Source organism: Ochotona curzoniae, unplaced genomic scaffold, assembly GCF_017591425.1.
Source record: "Ochotona curzoniae isolate NIBS_2020 unplaced genomic scaffold, NIBS_Ocur_1.0 contig_832, whole genome shotgun sequence".
In the NCBI taxonomy this organism is placed as follows: Eukaryota; Metazoa; Chordata; class Mammalia; order Lagomorpha; family Ochotonidae; genus Ochotona; species Ochotona curzoniae.
Genome location: NW_024466580.1, coordinates 4,507,075 through 4,527,323, shown reverse-complemented (window position 1 = coordinate 4,527,323; position 20,249 = coordinate 4,507,075). Strand labels below are relative to the sequence as shown.

At 43.3% G+C, this 20,249-nt stretch overlaps 1 protein-coding gene across 1 annotated transcript in view; it reads right to left on the bottom strand.

Moving 5' to 3' along the window:
- The window catches only part of PRDM10 (PR/SET domain 10), a 99,637-nt gene that overhangs the window by 43,768 nt on the left and 35,620 nt on the right, over positions 1 to 20,249 (bottom strand). The window contains exons 2-5 of the mRNA XM_040992667.1: positions 13,679 to 13,873; positions 11,460 to 11,624; positions 9,169 to 9,228; positions 213 to 438 (exon numbers count right to left, since the gene is read on the bottom strand). Coding sequence (XP_040848601.1) covers positions 213 to 438; positions 9,169 to 9,228; positions 11,460 to 11,624; positions 13,679 to 13,747 — 520 coding nt within the window. The 5' untranslated portion in view covers positions 13,748 to 13,873. The remainder of the gene's footprint in view (positions 1 to 212; positions 439 to 9,168; positions 9,229 to 11,459; positions 11,625 to 13,678; positions 13,874 to 20,249) is intronic.

Here is a 20,249-nt window from a genome sequence, read left to right as displayed (position 1 = left end):
AAGCTGGGACACTTGCCCCAACCCCCATTCATCCGATAGCATTGAGCAGGGAGCCTAAGCACCTCTGAGCTTGTTTCCTGGGTAACATGGGAAAACCAGCAAGTGTGTCCAGGGAGAGGATGGACCCAGTGTACGTGGGTAGGTTCACATTCACACACCTGCACACCAGTTACATGAAAGACCACATGGTTCAGCTCAGTGTCTGCACTTACATAAGTCATGGGGGTCAAAGGGGCGGGGCGGGTCTGGTTCCCAGTCATCCAGATCTGTGTCTTCACCATCTTCTTCTTCATCTTCCTCCGTATCCTCGTCCTCGTCCTCATCCTCTTCCTCTTTTGCCTCCAATCTCCCTATAGGGTTCTGCAGAGCTGCCAAAGGGTCGGAACCATCGACGCTCTCGATGGAGGGCAGCACCTGGTTATGCACTGGCAATGTGGCCTGCAGGACAGTTCAAAACACAAAGTGAACAGACACCTGGTTTTGATCAGCTGGTACACACACAAGACTTCAGCACAAGGATGTGGTGGAATTTATCCTTCACGGAAGCTTCCTGAAGGCCCTGGGAAGATGACTTCATCTGGAGTTGTAAGGAGGAATCCCACAACCCTGCCTTGTCCTCTGCCCCACACCTGAGCTTGGGCGCCTCTTCCTCTGGCACCAGTGGGAGACTCACCCTCAGCAAGATTCTGGCCTCAAGCCTTGGACCCACCCCTCCTCGAACTCAGGGAAATACTCACTCTTCTCACTCTCCAGGAATTGTCACAGCTGCCTGGGAGAACTGCCCTTGCCTGCGTAGGGACTGCAAATATGCAAATCATAAGTCTTGTCATGTCACAGCATCTACGTGTAGGATCATCAGTCTGCAATATCTGAGCTGACTACGGGGTAGAGGTCCTTGCTGCCCTTACAGGGTGGCCACCACACAGGGGAACGAATGACAGGATCTGCTGTCAATCACTTTCCTTGTAAAAAACTAAACACCTCGTATACCATGTGGCTGGTCCCATTCAATGGGACCAGCTAACAGCTCTCCTTTTAAACACTTGAGCAGTGGAGCTGTTCAAGTAAAAGTGAGAAACAGACATGTGAGGGACACATTGTGTGTTGGAGTGCTTGAGTTCAGGTCCCTGAACTGCTTTCGCTTCTAGCTTCTAAGGCATGCATTAGGTGGCAGCAGTTGGTAACTGAAGTATTTGACAGCCATGCGGGAGAGCCAGATCAAGTTCCAGGCTCCTGGTTTCCGTCTGGCCCAGCCACACCTGCTCCGGCACTTGGCCATTAAACGATCACATAAAATATCTTTCTGTCTACATGTTCGTCTCTCTGCCTGTTGAATAAATATTTTTTTTTCCATGTGCCTGTCTACATGGACGCATTCACACTTCAGCATAAATAGAGACTGGGGTCTGGTACAGTAGCCTAGTGGTTAAAATCCTTGCTTTGCAAGCGCCAGGATCCCAGATGGATACCGGTTCTAATCCTGGCTGCTCTACTTCCCATCCAGCTCCCTGCTTGTGGCTTGGAAAGTAGTAGAAGATGGCGCAAAGCCTTGGGACCCTGTACTCATATGTGAGACCCAGAAGAAGTTCATAGGTCCTGGCTTCAGATCAGCGCAGCTCTGGCCATTTTGGCCACTTGGGGAGTGAATCATTGGATGAAAGATCTTCCTCTCTGTCTCTCTTCCTCTCTTTTCAATCTGCCTTTCCAACAAAAATAAATAAATCTTTTTTTTTTTTTGTAAAGTATAAATAGAGACTGAAAATGGTGCCTATTTGTTTCATCACACTGAAGCCAGCTTCTTGCAAATAAGGCAAGATTTGGGTTACCTTGTATTGGTTACTGCTATTTCACCAAGTGAAATGGCAGGAAAAGAAGTTCTCTTGCCTCTAATAATGAATTGATCCTTGATTCGTTTCAACCACCCTTCTTTCTACTGCCTGACTGGCATCCTAGGTCAGATTCAAGCTCTGTACCTTTCCCGCTCAGTAAGCAAAAACAAGTGCTTTAAGATGCTATCCCTTTTTCTTTGTCTTCCCACGGGCTGTTTGCCTCACCAAGCTTCTAAAACTTATCATGTTCCAGTTTCCAACAAGTCAAGTCACTGCCTCCAGCCCTCCCTGATTCTACTCTGCTCTCAACTCTTACGGCATGTGGAGCCGCAGAGCCCCACGCTGCCCAGCCCTCAGCCTCACCTCCTCTCCTAGGCAGCCGCAGTCATGCTGGAGCAGTTCAGTGACAGTTCGCACAGGGGCCAGATCTCCCCGTACTTCTGCATTTACACATATTGGTTGGGGCCTACGACTTGGCTCTGGAGTCAGCTAAATTCCTGCCACAGCGATCAAGCATTTGAAGACCCAAAAAACCCCAAATTAGTTTTGTCATCTCTCATAGTGCCAAACTTCCAGCTCCCTAGTCCTCCTCTCGTCCTTAGCTCTCTCCCTCAATGGATTGTACATGTTATGAAACAGCATCATCCTGAATTAGTATTTATGAGACTTCCTGTTCTACTGTGAATCCTACTTGAACTTCTAGGTAGCTAAAATCCCTGAGTGCTGTTCCCCCAATGCAGAGTGCTAGTAAAACTTCTGTTTGCTCCTCAGGTCTTGAAGAGCTGACTTCATCTACATGCTGATTTTGCATTTATTGCCAATAAATTCCATTTCATGATTTTGAATCCCTCCTTCCAGTGGCCAAGATCTTTCAGAATCTTGAGCCTGACAACTCCCACATCAGCTGTTTCCCAGAGCTTCAGATCCACTGCTGCCTGGCATCTATGTTGGCTATGAGCAGTCACCATCTCGTGAGTGCATGCTCTGTCTGCCACGGCCCCTTAGGAAAGCAGAGCAGGAGTCCTGCAGACACACAGAGCCAGGTCACAAGCCTGGTGCCATTATGTAGCGCATATCTGTACCTTGGTCTAAGGATGCCTTCCACACAGAAACTGCTCTGGGTGTGTTCAGACTGCTATGGCCAAGGACCATTGCCCAACATCTGGCACACAAGGCTCGGGAAAGCAGAGAACATCAGCTTCATCAAGTAGTACATGCACTCATTTAACAGTGGAGCCCTGGCATGGGCATGACATTCCTTCCTTTGTAATTCAGATCTCTGAGAAATGTTTTCACAGGAACTTGAAGTTCTGTGAGATGAGTCTGCTCCCAACAAGAAGGCATCGGGGTGAGGGCTCCACAAGAAGAGCAGGAGGACTTCTGCCCATGCAACTGCTCTTACCCTGCACCCCCTTGCACCCCACAGGACCCTACAAAGAGATGGCTTCATTTCACCCATCTAGGGGCACAGGGGATATGTCACCCTTCCTTCTATGTCTTTAATCTCACACCAGCGTTAAGTGACACACCCTCTAACACATGCAGCAAATCAAAGCATACATGCACCTCCACTCTCCATCCATCCTTTACTTCTCCACACAGCCAACCTGCAAGAACCAAGTCAGAAATTCCGGTTTATTCTGGAGAAGCTACAAGGTTTTTGTTCCCTCACAGATGCTGCTAGAAAGGTTACTGCTGGCTTCTCACCACTGCTGACAAAGCTGACATCAAAATGGTACCAATCTATGCTAAGGAATGATACTCAGCCATTAAAAAAGAATGAACTTCTACCATTTGAAACAAAATAGTTTCATCTAGAGACCATATAACACTAAGTGAAACAAGCCAATTCCAAAAGGACAAATATAAGTTCTCTCTGATATAAGGCAACTTGCCTGCAAAATACAAAATAACAGATATAAAGGTAAACATACATACATATATATATATATATATAAAATCTAGAGGAACTGTGTAATAGAGGCTAGCATACATTACATTTTGCATCTCTACTCTCCAATAAAAGATGGACTCCCAATGAAACTGTTCAATAAATATATCTTGACAACAGGATGCTGGACTTTCTACCATTGTCTATACTACAGTGTCATGATATACTTGAATAGAAGGACGATGGACTTATGACTGCTGTCGAAGGACTATACTATTGTAATAGTGTGAGGTAAAGTAGAGAGCGGGGAAAGAAGGAGGGTAAAGGGGGAAATGCCTGAGCCTATGGAACTGAATTATGAAAAAAAAAAGGTACTGACAACCTTCGCCTTCCCCATCCTGCAACTCTGCTAAAAACCCAAGGAAAAGCAAAGACTCCAACACAAGTATCCACTTCGGGGACTGTAGCTGCAGTTGAACCCTTTCCAGCACCCTGCAACTGCTGCCCAAAAAGGAACAAGCAACATGGATGACAACCATTTTCAGGTCAGAACCAGGTACCCTCTGGGTGGCGTCAACACATGAGAGGCGTGCACTAAAATGTGTTCGATGAATAAGTGATCTAGAATCAAGTGGCCAGGCATATACTTAAACGCCTCTGAGGCTAGGAGACATTATTACACAGCTCCAAAGTAGCAGAGATGAAATTTAAATTCTGACCCAGTCCTGCTTTTTCCACTAGGTCACAATGGCCCGGATGGAATCCAGTCTGCTGGCAAGAAGGCAGCGGAGCAGGTAACCATCAGCCACCCCTGCACAACAGGGTACCGTGCTGCCCAGCACACTCATGCTGCCCAGGCAAGAGGCAGCCAGCCAGGTGGGAAATAATGCATGCCAATTTTTTTTTATTAATAACATTGTATTATGTGACACAGTTCCATAGGTACTGGGATTCCTCCCACTCCTTCCATAACCCTCCCCCCATGGTGGGTTCCTCCACCTTGTTGCATAACCACAGTTCAAGTTCAGTTGAGACTCCTTCAAACAATGCATGCCAATTTGCTTAGAGGGAAAGAATAAGGAACAAAACACCGTTAATTCTGTGCAGCATTTTATCATGTTTGAATCAAACTAATGTAAAGGGAAAAAAAAATTGTTAAACGTATGGCATAAGGTCTCCTTCCTGCTTAATATAATGTCTAATTATTTCTGAAACTACAGAATGCATTTCAGGATATAACTGATCGGAGAAGTGAAATACGAACCCAGCAAACACAACACAAAGCATTTTGGTTTCCTACTGAGACCAATTCTCAGTGCAGCAGATTTTCCGCTCAGTGTGTGGGGAGCCACACATGTTCATTTTCAGAAACAAAGAGATCTTGGTGCTTCCAAACCTGGAAACGCACAGTGCCTTTCTTAAGGATGAGGAAACATGTCTGGGGGTAAGGCTTCAAACAGCTTTTGACCCCACCAAAAACAACTAAAGGCAAGCACTTCTTTACTACAGCAAAAACAAAAGAAAACAAGCAACACAACCATCACCTTTGCTAAGTCCCTGCTCTGATTTTGTATCCAGAAAATATCCAGGTCACCAAACAGAATGACATTTGCTGAGGTGTTATAGTAACTGTGCTCATGGGGCCAGCACAGTAGCCTAGTGGCTAAAGTCCTCGCCTTGCAGGCGCCAGGATCCCAAATGGGTGCCAGTTCTAATCCCAGTGGCCTTGCTTCCCATCCAGCTCCCTGCTTGTGGCCTGGGAAAACAGTTTAGGATGACCTAAAGCCTTGGGACCCTGCACCTGCATGGGAGACCCAGAAAGATGTTCCTGGCTCCTGGCTTTGGATTGGCTCAGCTCAGGCCATTGTGGCCATTTGGGGAGTGAATCAACAGATGGAAGATCTTCCTCTCTGTCTCTTCCTCTCTGCCTTTCCAATAAAAATAAATCTTAAAAAAAAAAAAACGGAACTGTGCTCATTGGAAGGAAAACACAATAAAGCAGGATGCTAAGCCTATAGTTCCACAGTCTCATGATGCCAAGGTTCATGGAGCTACCTGCACATAGTTTTCCTTTGGTACAAACAAAGCAGGTTGTTTCTGAAGATTAGAGATGAAGACAACAAAACCTTTCATTAATCTTAGAACAACAAAATGCTATTTTGCCTATCAGATGGGCAAAGTTTAAGAAGAATGCAAATGCCCAATGTGGCAAGCAAGGAAGTGTGTGTGGAAATGGGCAACTTGTACATTGTTAGTGGAAATGCACATTTTTCCTTAGGAAAATAATTTTTCTGTTTATATGATCAAACTTCCAACATAAACCAAAAAGAAAAAATAGTATGATAAGCCTCATGTGCCCCCTTAGCTTTGATAGCTGTCAAGTCACGGCCAGTTTTATTGTAACTAGTCTTCCACCCACCGCCTCACTAGAAAAATCTATACATTATACATTTTATCTGTAAATGGTTCAGCATATACTGCTAAAACAAAATTATTTTTAGCCATACCTAAAAGATTAGCCACTACTTAATATTACCAAATACTTGGTAACTGCTACCATTTCCCCAACTGTCTCGTATTTCTCTTTTACAAGTATTTTATTTGAATGAGGAACAAGTCCTACGTCATCTGTAAGTGACCCTTTCTACCCCTCTTCCTCATAATTTATCTGTGGGTGGAAAAAAGGCACGTAACCCATAGAGTTCCTCTGGGCTGGATTTTGCCAATTGCATTGTACACATCTTTTCCTCTATTCCACTCTATCCATGTGTCATATGCGCTGATGGTTGAAATCTAGAGACCTGGGTGGATTCAGGTTTGATCTGGGCAGAAAGAATACCTCAAATGTGGTAAATACCAGGGGACACAGAACACAAGGGTGTCTCCCTGGTGGAGGTCCTCACATGAAAAATGGTCAGAGTCACAGTTGCTATCACCCTGGGCTGCGCGGGATAAAGTCCCCATTAGCTTCTTCTTGGTGACTTCATACTACTATTGATAATCACTGCCTAGATTCATGTTTTCATCAGGAGATGCAAAGTGATGGTATTCCAAGTCAGTCACCTCCTCCTTATATATATGAACCAGAACTCTTCTTCAAAGAAATTTCCTTCATCAAGTCACTGGTTCCCTGGTGCTGGCAGGGACAAAGGCTGAATTCTTTACCTCAATTTACCAGTTTCCAGAATGTCACGGTGATCCTTGGCATTCTCAGAGAGCAACCAATGAGTTATATCTTGTAATATCAATATGAACTTGTAGGTTTTATATGTATGTCATTACTCTTTAATTTTTCAATTTATCTTTGTTTTACTTAAAAGGCAGACACAGAAAGAAGAGAGCTTTTCTATCTACTTGTTCACTCCCAAAGTGGCCATAGCAGCCAGAGCTAAGCCAGTCTGAAGCCAGGTGCCTAGAACTCCATCTGGGTCTCCCATGTGGGCCTCCATGCACGGATCCAAGCATGTGAAGCATCACCTGCTCCCTTTCACATTGAGCATTAATAAGTAGCTAGACCGGAAGTGCAATAGCCGAGAATCAAATCACACAACTAACATGGGATGTGAGCATCTCAAGCTGCAATATGACTGCTGTGTCCAACACCTGTCCCCATTCTTCCTTAATGGGTCAGACTAGCCCAGGCTAGCCCATTCAAGTTACCCCTTGGGTTCTTTCCACTGGATGCCAGAACAGAAGTTTTTAAAGCCCTCTGGCATTCTGAGAATCAGCCAACTGCGGAAGAGACCACAGAAGGGCATTAGGGATGCTGTAATTGAGATGATCATCACACGTAAACCTCTTCACTGCTCACACCAGGAAATATGGTTTTTCAGAAAAAATATATCACAAGTTCATAAGGAAACTCTGGTTCTAAGATTCTAAGGTTTTTATTTTACATATTTGATCTTTGTATCTTTTTCCATTTTCATCAGAAAACTTGGCTCTCAAAGAATGGAAAACATACCTATTTTATATCTCCAACATTTCTCTTGGGGCATTTATTTATTCTAAGGAAATAATCTCATCTTATAACCACAATGTTCTTTATGGTGATAAAAGAAAAGGAAATAGCCTACATGTAAAACAACATAATGAACATAGATAGTAGTACACTACAATATAGGTACATATATAATAACCATCCATTGCCTTCTTAATAAAATCAGTTAATAGAAGAAGTGAGTTTATTTTGGTCAAATATGCTGAGTTTATCGCAAAAAAAAAAAAAATATTAGAAAGTAAAATAAGGGGCAAGTGTTTGGGCCAGCAATTAAGATGACACTGTGACGCTCCACACTCTACCATTCAGCTTGGATTCAGGACAAAGCTCCCACGCCTCGGATTCCAGCTTCCTGTTAATACTCAAGAGCAGCAGATTTTGGTTCAAGTGACTGCGCCCATCCACCCATAGGGGAGATGGACACTAAGCTCCAAGCTCCTGGCTTTGACCTGGCGTGGCCCTGTGTGTGGGCATCTAGGGAGTGAATCAGCAATGGAAGAGCTCTCTCTATCTCTCTGCCTTCCAAATAAACAAAAACAAATAAATAAAAAATTTAATAAGATAAAATGTTCTTTTTCATGTTTTCAGATTCCCAAATCCTAAGCTTCTCTGACAGCCAGAAATGAATTCAATCCCAACCTAAATTATTCAGGCTCTTCAATCTCAACACCTTTCTCCACTGCTCATTTTCCAAATTTTAAAATGGAAGAATGCTGATGATCCACTAAAAGATAAAATTGCAGACAGTGCTTCCTAGAGAAAATTTAATTCTCAGTGGCTCATGGCACGCAGTGGTGGTATGGATCAGTAACAGCCTCACTGAGACAAGCATCAGCCTGGCTGAGCTCACACCCCAGGCAGGACTGCCAACATCCATCGTATGTTCCTTCTTCACTTCCATACCCTTTGCAGGAAACAAAGTTAAGGGATGCTGACGCCAAAATGCCCATTATAGTCAAACAGGACACTTTAGAAATGGCAATAAAAGGAAAGAAACATTTCAAAAGGAAGAATCCCAACCCTTCAGAACTCTTTAGAATGAGGAAGGTTGCCACTAAAAGTCTACCTTAATTACATAGGATTTTTTTTATCTCCACTATTTAAAAATAGAGATTTCAAAAATGTTTCCAACTTCCAAAACAAACAAAACAAAAAATCAAATACAAAGCAGAGGTGCTTTTAAAACTTCTGATCAGACTTTGAAATTTGAAACTAATGATCTATTTGCATGCTTGTTTTTACATTTCAATTCCTTTTTATTACCAGGCTGTCTCAACAACCACTGATCGAGATTTGCTAGTGTTATGCCTTTCAGTGTTTTCATGGGAAGAGCTGGAGAAGGTTCTGAGAGCACAAGAAACAAATGTACAGGGAGGGCATAGTGGAGAGGGGAAGAAAAATACCCACACCAGCACCCCTACCCCCAAAGATGAGAAGCCATCTATTACCTGCTGAGTTGTAGCATCTTGCTGGACATAAGCAACCTGGCCTGGGTCTGTAAACAGAGTCTAGACCAAAAAAAGAAGAAACAAGAGTTATCAGTAGATCTTGAGTCAGCTCACCCACACTGGAAACCTGATCATGCTGCTAAGCACTACTTCGTGGGAGAGTTCCCTGCTATTATAGCCAGTACTCCTTCATTAACAAGACAGAGATGGGAATCTCATCGTAGCCAAAGCCTTTCATTCAGATGGCTCCAAAGAGATGGCCTAAGCCACCCAGCCCGAATGGCAAACACACCTCAGGACTGTCAGGGTTGAATGTCACAGCTAATTTAAAAACGTGTCACAAAAATGTAAACCCATGCGTCAGTGGGGTGTCTCCATTCACACGACACCACTCACAAGAGCACACCTTGACTAATGCAAACGGATGGGCTACACAGACATGAAAGAGACTACTGCATGTATGGATCAGAGCTCTTTCAAATGTACAGGCAGGTTTGTTATTAGAAAAGTAGAAGGAAAATGCATTGGCCTTAATGTCTCACACACCCTTTTGTGAATACAGCCAACAGCCATTTGGAAAAATGAAAAACGACAACTAAATATTATAAACACCCAGAAAGTTGGGTCATAATGCAGCAAAGCTTACTGAAGAAGGACAATCTTCCAAACTGCTACAACCAAAACACACAGTTACCGTCTCTACTCCAGTTCAACAAAAACTAAAAATCTTACTTTTCCTCTGAAGCTTTTAAAAAGACTTTAATTTGCCCAAACCTTTAGCAAACTGTGGTTAAGTTTTGATTCCAGAGGAATGTAAATCAGAGTTTTAGCCATAGTCAGATTTCCTAGATTTGACATAAAAAAAAAATTTGCAATATAGATATTTAAGAAGCTTGGTAAAAACTAAAAGTTGAGCACAGGATATTCCTTATTATAAACTCTATAACCTTATTTTTTAATGTAGTTGGAGATCTAAAACTAAGCAGAGTCATTATAAAAGTACCACCTTTTTATAGATTTGAAAAGTACTGCTTAGGTGGGCCTCATTTCTTTTTGGGAGTGATTTCTCTGGATTAAATACTGCATGAAGGCAATGGGATTCTATGATCACAGTATGACGCTTTGCTTTTTTTTTTTTAAGATTTACTTGTTTGAAAGAGTGACACAGACAGATGAAAAGACAGAGATCTTCCATCTGCTACAGGTGCTGTGTCGGGCTGCGGCCAGCAGCTAGGAATCGCAGCTGGGTCTCCCATACAAAATGGCAGGGACACAAGTATTGGAAACATCACCTGCTGCCTTTCAGGAGGACTAACTGGAATGGACTAGCTGCAATGGAAGTGAGTTAGCCAGGACATAAACTGGCACTCCAATGTGGGAATCCTTAACCCCCTGAGGTACAATATCCACCCTAAAAAAACATGCATACTTTACACAGCCTAAAGGGCTAACTACAGAAAATGACATCTAGAGGAAAATATTTAGGCCTAGCAGTAGACATACATGTCCCATTGGGCAGTTGCTAAGTTCGATTCCTGGCTTTGATTCCTGAACCAGCTTCCTGCCAGTTCAGAGCCTAGGAAGCAGTGGCAATAACGGAAGGAACTGGGTCTCCATATTCAGATAACTGCCACTTAGTTTGTGTTCCCAGTTCCCAGCTTCAGTCCTAGCCCAGCCCTAGTTGTTGCAAGAATTTGGGGAAAACCAGCAGACAGGGAAATGCTTGCCTTGTCTCTCTGTCTCTCTCTGCCTCTAAAATCAATAAAGTTTAAAAAGAAAAGCAACATGTAAACATTAAGGAAATTTTGTCTGACACACTTGGAAAACATTGCCAAAGAATAGAATTGTCTATACTGATACAGCTTTTATCAGTAAACATCTTTGCTTCTTTGTAGTCCTATAAATCATTGAATTGTTAATAAATAGGGGCTGATAAATTGGTAGGCTCCTATGCTTACACATTTAACCAAAATGATCTGTATGTCTTTCCTGAGCCATCTCCAATGAAACTTTATAGAACAAAATGTCAACTTCGGCCTGGTTCTTGAGAAAAATGACAAGTTCACGAACTGGTCTATGGTCACTGGGGACAAAAGCTGATGTGAAACTAGTGCTGAACTTAAATAAAGAAACCACCTCTCCCTCCTCTACCAAGATACTGGCTCCTTAAGAGTGCAAACTTACCTGGATATTTCTCTGTCACTGGCACCCAGCACAAGGACTGGTGGAGACAGGAGACAAGCACCTGCTAAATCAATTAGTAAGTTATAAACAAATAATACTTCACGTGCCTGTGCAGCTTCAACCGGGTGGATGTACACTAGAGTGTGCTCTGGACCGTCCACTGATGTATAGGAGGCACCATCTGCTGTGTATACCACCTGCTGTGGCGGGCGGACCTGGTCATCAGTGTAGACGATCTGAGCCACGGTTCCAGCATCCGGAACAAAGTGCACCTGGGGTGAAAAGCAGGCATGTCTGTAGCACCTGTCCTCATGGCACAAAATCAGCCTCACTGAAGGACACAGCAACCTAGTCCACCTGCATTTCTAAACAAGCCCAGAGAAAGACACACAGAAACCTACAGACTTTCAGCTTTGCGGGGCCCGTGATCGGGAGGAGACAGGCTCCAAGGACCTTGTCCCTGACTCATTGCTTAATAATGGTGGGCACCTCCTTTACACTGCCCTTTGCCTCAAATGGCCAGAGCAGGTAGCTCTTCCGGAGAGTCCTGAGGGAGTGATGAATAACTGAAAATTCCTGCTTGGTTAGTGTTAAACACTCACTACCCAATACAAACTATAAGTGTAGGGGAACCCTGTCTCCCCAACAAAAGACAGGCATAGCTATAAGGGAGTCTGGAAAGTGATTTGAACTGTCACAAAACCAAGCAATTTTCTATCTCCCAAGACCTAAAGAAGCAAAGCAGAAACTAAGCTTTGCAAAAGAGTGTGAGTGGTCAGCTTTGGAGGAATGAATTCTTGAAGGCTGAAGCTTGGCGCACAGCCTGATGCCTGCTACTAAAGGTTGGGAAACAGATGGCCAAAGCGCACATTTGAGAAATAATTTATGTGCTGATACTGAAGTCAGGCACTCTTAGGTTGGAATTCTCATCTTTACACTCATTCACTTTGGACCTAACATGGTCAGGTCATTTTTTTTTTCCAGTAGGGATAATAGATCCCAAGAATCAGATAAACTGATTAAATCATGAGGAACAAATCTAGAGACATTAATAACCAAGCAACACAGCCAACTTCCACCTCTGTACTGAAGGATTCACTTGGCATCTGCAGACATCTGATTTGTCTGTGAAGACAAAGTTTATGTATATTGGCACTGTTTAAATTGCTGTTAAGAGTAGCTTAAAATTTTTTTTTCCCATTGATATCAAACCTTCGAGCTAAGTTCAGTGCTTAAAAGAGGAAAACAAACGTTTGTCCACTTTGCAATTGTCGCTCAGATTCTATCAGACCAGAATTCCTGGCCAGAAATAAGGGGTACAATAGGTGCTGCTGATCTTGGCTGTCCACCATCCAGGTGCCCACACATGGAGACCCTGGTCACATGTAGTATCAGCAAGACTTCCTTTCTGTCCATTTTGCAATCGACTACATGTAAACATTGAGACTGAGGCATTTTTAATCATGCCAGATGACCAATTTTACTTACTGCAATATTTATCACTTGTTACGTGAAAGTTATATATTTACATGTTTTAACTTCTTGAGTTTAATTATAGAACTGTGGTTATGTGGTATTCTCAAAAGGTTAAAGTAAAAGGTGTATGTTTGCTATGATATTTCACAATTAAGTTTTATGTTTTGATCATATTTATAAATCACTGTGCCACATGACTGCTGACTCATTCCAAAGTTCAAATCCTTATCACAAACACAGAGATCGGCCTGTGCTAAGAACTTTCACAGGAGCAAGCAGCTGGCTCTGACTAATGAAAAGGCAGGGGTCAGCAAGGGCTGTAGCATCTGAGAAAGTGACTGGCTGCCCAGCTGTGGACTCAGAATGGGACAACCTTCCCTTGCAAGCTGATGTCCTGAAGCTGTGAAAAGACCACTTAGCACAGATACATCAGAAATCCAAATCCTGTCTCAGGGAAAATAAGAGAAACAGACTACAGGCTTGTTTTTCAGCAACAATAATGAACAACAAGTCAGGGCAGTAAGTTGCAGAGAAGCCACCAGGCGGTACCTTAGCCATTCTGACTCACAGCGAACCATGTGAATGGGGCATTCAAATGTCCAAGCGTTCTACATACAATTAAGCAGGGTCTTCACAAAGTGCTTGGAGAATGTATATTCTGGAAAAGCTATGCACAGATTTCCAAAGTTCATCGAGCAAAGTAAGCCCTCACTCTTTTCCACAAGTGTTTTGAAGTATTCTCACGCCGTGACTATTCCGTAGCTTTCCTTTCCTCAAATGAAAGTGCCATCCAACTGTACTCAGCCAAAAATCTGCTCTCAGTGCCCAACCAGGAAGAGGTAGTCCTCACCTGGGCAGTGCTCTGCTCATGCTCCGCAGCCGTGGGCCACACCGGTGAGTTCTCATCCTTGGACTCCATGGTTGCCAGTGGATGGCACCGGGGTGGAGTACTACAGCCAGACAGAGGACAGGGCAGTCATCTGTCGGCCGCACCTGTGGTCAGGAAGGATGGACGTGAAGGCCTTGCTGCAATTCTGCAATGTGCCTGGAAAAAACACAGAAAGGGAACCAAGACTTTAAGGTGAAGAGATTGCTGTTTCAACCACACAGAGCAGAAGAAAAAGGAGAAGAAAAAGAAAAAGGTATGTTGGAGTCTGTGTTGTAGCAATGAGAACCAGGTTTGAGAACTGATTGTTCTGCTTCCAACCACCTTTCTGCTAACCCACATGCGAAGACAGCAGCAGGTGGCCCAAGTCTGCTACCACAAGGAAATGCAGGATTGAGTTCCCAGCTCCCAGCCTGGCATGGCCCAAACCTGGCTATTACAGCCATTCTGGATATGAACCAGAAGATGGAGGATCTCTCTCCTTTTATCTTCCCCCAACCACCAGCACCACTTTGCCTTTCAAATAACTAAATACATCATTTAAAAATAAGTGAATACATTTTTAAAAGAGGTTTGTTAAAAACAACACATCTGGGAAAAATGTAAAAATAAATAAATTACAATAACAACAATATACTTTGCTGTGTTCTAGGCACTCAATAAGGCTGTTTTACATACACACACACGAGCTTCGAAGTTCATGGAAAGCTTGTGTTATGGAGGAGTACCCTGCATACTGCGTGCAGGTTAGCGATGAGGTTTGACTGCTGCACAGCCTAACTGCTTGCCTTGCCAACAGACTTCCTATAACATCTTTGCTCAAAACGAACAGCAGGACAATTTCGAAAACAGGAAAGAATGGCCAGGGTTTCCCATCTGATCAGTACAGAAATGAGTAGTGACCAAATCATAAGCCTTACTAGAGGTGGGTGTGGTGGTGTTGGGGGGGGTTCAAGCTGTTTCTTGGAACGCCCACATCACACATCTGTGACTAGTTCAAACCCCCGCTACCTGCCTTCCAATCCAGCTTCCTGTTAATCTGATTCTAAGAGGCAGCAGATGCTTGAGTTCCTGCCACCCACATGGAAGATTCAGAAAGTTGCCAGTTCCTGGCTTCCACCTGGCCCAACTCACTTTTGTAGCTATCTGGAGAGTAAACCAGCAGATGAAAAACTTCTCTATCTCTCTGCCTTTCAGATAAATACATAATTAAATAAAAAGTACTACTAAGAGCCCAGCGCGGTGGCGCAAGTGGTTAAAGGTCCTCGCCTTGCACGCCCGGGATCCCATATGGGCGCCGGTTCTAATCCCGGCAGCCCCGCTTCCCTTCCAGCTCCCTGCCTGTGGCCTGGGAAAGCAGTCGAGGACGGCCCAAAAGCTTTGGGAACCTGTACCCGCGTGGGAGACCCAGAAGAGGCTCCTGGCTTCGGATTGGCATAGTATCGGCCCGTTGCGCTCACTTGGGGAGTGAATCATCGGACGGAAGATCTTCCTCTCTGTCTCTCCTCTCTGTATATCTGCCTTTCCAATGAAAAAATAATAAAAATAAATCTTTAAAAAAAATTAAAAAAAAAAAATTACTACTAAGCATGAGCAGACACAAAATCCAGATCTCAAAAGCTTATTCCTCCCCAGCCTCAGCCACCCTGGGCCTGGTTAATGTCAAGTCTATGTTAATTATACCAGTTAACTGTATCAGTGTGCCAGCATAGCACAGTTGCTGATCTGGGGGAAGAGGGCAGAGAGTGTGCTGTACCACCACGGCCCTCACTGTGCAGTGCTACCCCACCACTATCACTGCCACTACACATTGCTAGAAGCTGGAGGATTGGGGATGGGATAAATTAAGGGGCATTGGGCCCAGCGTGGTGGTGCAGTGGCTAAGGTCCTCACCTTGAACGCACCGCCAGGATCCCATATAGGCGCCAGTTCTAATCCCGGCAGCTCCACTTCCCATCCAGCTCCCTGCTTGTGGCCTGGGAAAGCAGTTGAGGATGGCCCAAAAGCTTTGGGACCCTGCACCCACGTGGGAGACCCAGAAGAGGCTCCTGGCTTCGGATTGGCATAGCATCAGCCGTTCCGCTCACTTGGGGAGTGAATCATCGGACGGAGGATCTTCCTCTCTGTCTCTCCTCTCTGTATATCCGCCTTTCCAAAATAAATAAATAAATAAATCTTTTTAAAAAAATTAAGGGGCATCGGAAACTTATTTGACATGTATAAAATCATTTCTTGAGGCTACCACAGACCAGACCACTGCATCCAGAGGTAGTCAAGGAAGCTGAGATGGATCAGAAGGAGGGAATCTGGAGAGCTGGGGTCTGTGCAGTAGGTGTGGATGACACAAAGGTGTGAAGATAACAGCTCCCTGCTTGGCAGGGCCCAGGGGAGCTTCCAGATGTTTGGCAGGACCCGGCGGATTTCTCTCTGACCACCTTGACACAGTCTCACCCCTTTTTGCATGGACACTCAACCACCCCACTAAGAATTCTGTGATCTATTGAGGCATTGTTGTTTGCCCCTGTGAGATGGCTTCTGTAACTGAGGTGAACTTGGGAGTTAATGTTATTGGTAATGTCTTGGTGAGTGGGCCTTTAACTACACACAGGTGTAGGTACAATTACACCCATGCCATTTCTGGACATCTTATTTTGTGCCTCACAATTGCCTTAGAAACTTGCCCAGACATGTAACATGCCTTCTGGGAAATGGTTTGATAAGAATCTTACAAACTAATGGAAGTGATGGGAGTGTGAGCTGAAACTGCTATGGCAAGAAGATATAGTTACTGTGACCCTGAAAGGTTAGCCTGTTCTTGCAACTATTTAGAGCATAGAAAACATAACTGTTTTAGCAACTTTTGTAATTTTTTAATTAGGGAAATTATAGGATGATTTTTATTAATACCAGAGAGATATGCTTTTGAATATTATTTGATTGTTTATAGGATTATAGAGCCTATAATTGTAGGGGGATTTAATATTTGAAACGTTTGTCTTGGATTTTTGCTTTTTTTCCCTGTAACATATTTCTCCCATTAAGTGATGGGCAAGTTGTGGAAACAGAAATGCAGTAGGAATGTATTACTAGTTATTAGGTAATCACATGTGCCTTGGCCTTGGAGTCCTAGCTGTCACCCAAAGGCTACTACTGAAGAACAAACAATGGCTTGCTTTGAAGAAAATGATTATGGTAACTTACAGAACTATCTTTAGGAGCACCTGGTTGACCATGAAGTAAAAAACAAAATAATCAAATATCTGTGCATACCCCTTTAGTCATGAAGCAAAAATAGAACAATCACAAAAAATAGATCAAACAATTGTGCAGAGGCTTGTAATATGTCTGAGTAAATAAAAAGGACAGCTTCTTTTTGAGCTGTTACAAGAGGGCACCAAGTGACACTGTCTGTTTCTTTTCTTATCGCTGACTCCACACACCCTTCTTGAGCTCCAAACTCAGCTGGAGGTGGCCTCCAGCATTGGAGAGTCTCAATGGATGCACATGGGGGCCAGGACTGTGGGAAGTCACAGCCAAGCTAGTACACACCACCTGCCAGCATTCATGAAAGCTGTGTTTAAGGCAGGATCTAGAAGCAGTTCTTTGGTATCACCCCAAATTGGCCACAACACCCTCCAGCATTCATGAAAGCTGAGACTGGGGGCAGGCTGGGGCATGCTAGGTAACAGCATCAGTCAGTGAGAGCTAGGACACAAGGTAGGCTAGGTTAGGTTGCAGTACCCACTGATGTCAGGGCTGGATACGAACCATGACAGGTAGTGATGCAGCACCTGTTGGCATGTGTCAGAATCAGGGCTGGGAACTGGCCAGGAAGGGGGATTTGGAGTTTCCCCTGCTAGGTCACAGCACCCACTGGTACACACAAGCGCAGAGATAGGGAGAAGATCTGGCTGGGATAGGCCACATTAGTCATTGGTACATGCAAGAATCTGAGGCTAGGGGCAGACTGGACTGGGTTAGGCTGCTGTACCTACCAGTTTTTGTGAGAGGCAAGGCTGGAGGCAGGACTGACTAGGAAGCTGCATCCACTGGTGAGTGCACTGGCTGGTGCATGGGGCAGACTAAGCCCATCACTGTGCTAGTTGGCACACAAGAATAAAGTTTGAGGACCTCTCAGGTGAGGTTTCTTAGGGGGCTCTTCAACAAAACTGCTATATTTGATCCTTGACCTCAGGGGAAATCACATAGACATGTGGTCCAACTATGGAGCACATGTTGCAGATCTGGGCCACCTCAGTTGGTGACCCTTGTGCAAAAATGGAGAGCATACCGAGTTGAACATGAATGACAAGAAAGCCAGCTAATCTAAGCCAACTGCAGACTTTGAGTACCTCATCAAAAGGTGGAAAAAAGGAAAAAAGGAAAGGCTGAACAACACTCTAAGACAGGCTCCACAAGAGGCACCTGGGTCTGTGGGCATACTGAAGTAGATAAGGACAGCCAACAAGCCTTAGAAAGAATTTCTCACCCCTGGTATAATGAAGCCTACAACTTCTCAGAACAATCAAGACTCCTCATGTAAGACTCTCAGAACATTTTCCCCACTTCAGTAACCCAAAGGCAAAATCAAACCTCTGTCTCCTTCCCTGGGTGCTGATGTAGTACCATAGCAAAGAGTAGTGCACCTTCTCCCTACCTCCCCTGGGTAGACACAGCAGGAAAAACTGAATCATTTATCTCACTCACCCTTCCCCTCGACGCCAACTCTCTCCATTCTAGTTGGAGGTCCATATGGGTCTGCAATCCCATTACATTTGTAAAAAATAATAAAATTTAAAAATTAGGAAAAAAGGCTACTCCTTTCCAAAAGTTTTTTAAAATAATCAATCATTACTTTGAATGATTTAAAAATATTGACATTCTAAAGGTCATGCTATATTGGGGAAGAAGCGGGGGGGCTGATGTTGAGGTGTAGGTGGTTAAGCTGCCACCTGAAATGCCAGCATCCCATATGGATGCCAGTTCAAGATCTGGCTACTCTACTTCTGCTCTAGCTCTCTGCTAATGCGCCTGGGAGGGCTGAATGGGATGGCCAAGTTCTTGGGCTGCTGAGTCTACAAGGGATTCCCAAAAGTTCCAGGCTCCTGGCTTTTGCATGGCACAGCCCAGCTATTGCAGCCATTTGTGGGGAATAATTTGGCAGATGGAAGATATCTCTATCCCTGTTTTTCCTTCTCTGTGTCCTAAAAAAAAAGGGGGGGGAGATGGGGGTGGGAGGAATCCCAATGCCTATAAAACTATATCATATAATATAATGTTATTAACAATAAAAAAAAAAAAACCTGACAGGTTGACAGGGCAAATAAACTGAGAAGCATATTTATTCTGAGGTCACAGATACTCCAATCTCTGAACCAGAATAAAGTTTAAGGAACAAAGTAAAGAAACTTAAGTTCAATGTCTGTGCCTAGCTCTGGAATATGGGAACAACCCATAAGATATGGAAGAAACCCAGATGCCCAACAACATATGATTGGATTAAAATAATTCCCTACAATGGAATATCACTAAGCCATAAAAAGGACAAAATAAAACTCCTGTATTTTGCAACAAAAAGGATGCAACTGAAGACCATCATGTTTAGTGAAATAAGACAATGCTAAAAAGACAAATATCAGGTTTTTTCTAATATACTCATATAGAGAACAATAAATGTAATATAAATGACTGAAACTGGCACCTTAAAATCTGATTATTGTTTACAATTCTTGTCTATACTCCTAAGGAACCGTGATCTTCGTACTTTCTTGTTGAATTATCTGTTTAGTAGATTAAGCTTGTAAGGTGAGTTGGAAGTATTTGAAACACTGAGAGAAAAAGAAGGAAGGAGAAGGGAATGAAGGGAAAGGAAACGGGGAAGGGACACATCACCATGTTCTTAAAACTGTACATACAAAAAAACTGCACCTATGAAACATGTTCTCTTTATATAAATACATACACTTATTTTGGAAACCCAAAAAAGAAATGTAACAGTAAGTACCACAAATAATATAAAAAACTATGTGAGCTATAAAGATTGTACAAATGAACATAAAAGGCTCAGTAACTACAAAATCAAAATATGTTCCATGTAGAAAGTTTTCATTTTTAAAAGCTTTTTATTTTGAAATAATTTCAGACTGAAACACTATTAGAAAAAAGGGAACATGCCTATATTTCTTCTTGGCAATTCACCAAACATTAACATTTTACCATAATGACATTATTTTTCTCTTTATCTTTCTCGTTTTTTATTTAACCTAAATCACTTGAGAATCAGCAGGAGACACACTTCTTCTTACTCTAAATCCTTAAGTGCTTAACTCCTAAAAATAAGACCATCTTCTTATAAACAGAGTACTATCAAAAACAACACTTTTTAACTAACAGATCACATTCTAATTTGTAACATCCTATACTGCCAAAGAATCTTATTCCTGGTCCAGTGTCCAACATGGTGAATCAGTTAACACGTCCCTTTAGTCTCCCTAAATTTGAAGCCATTGTGTTTCTAACTGCATGTGCATTTTCC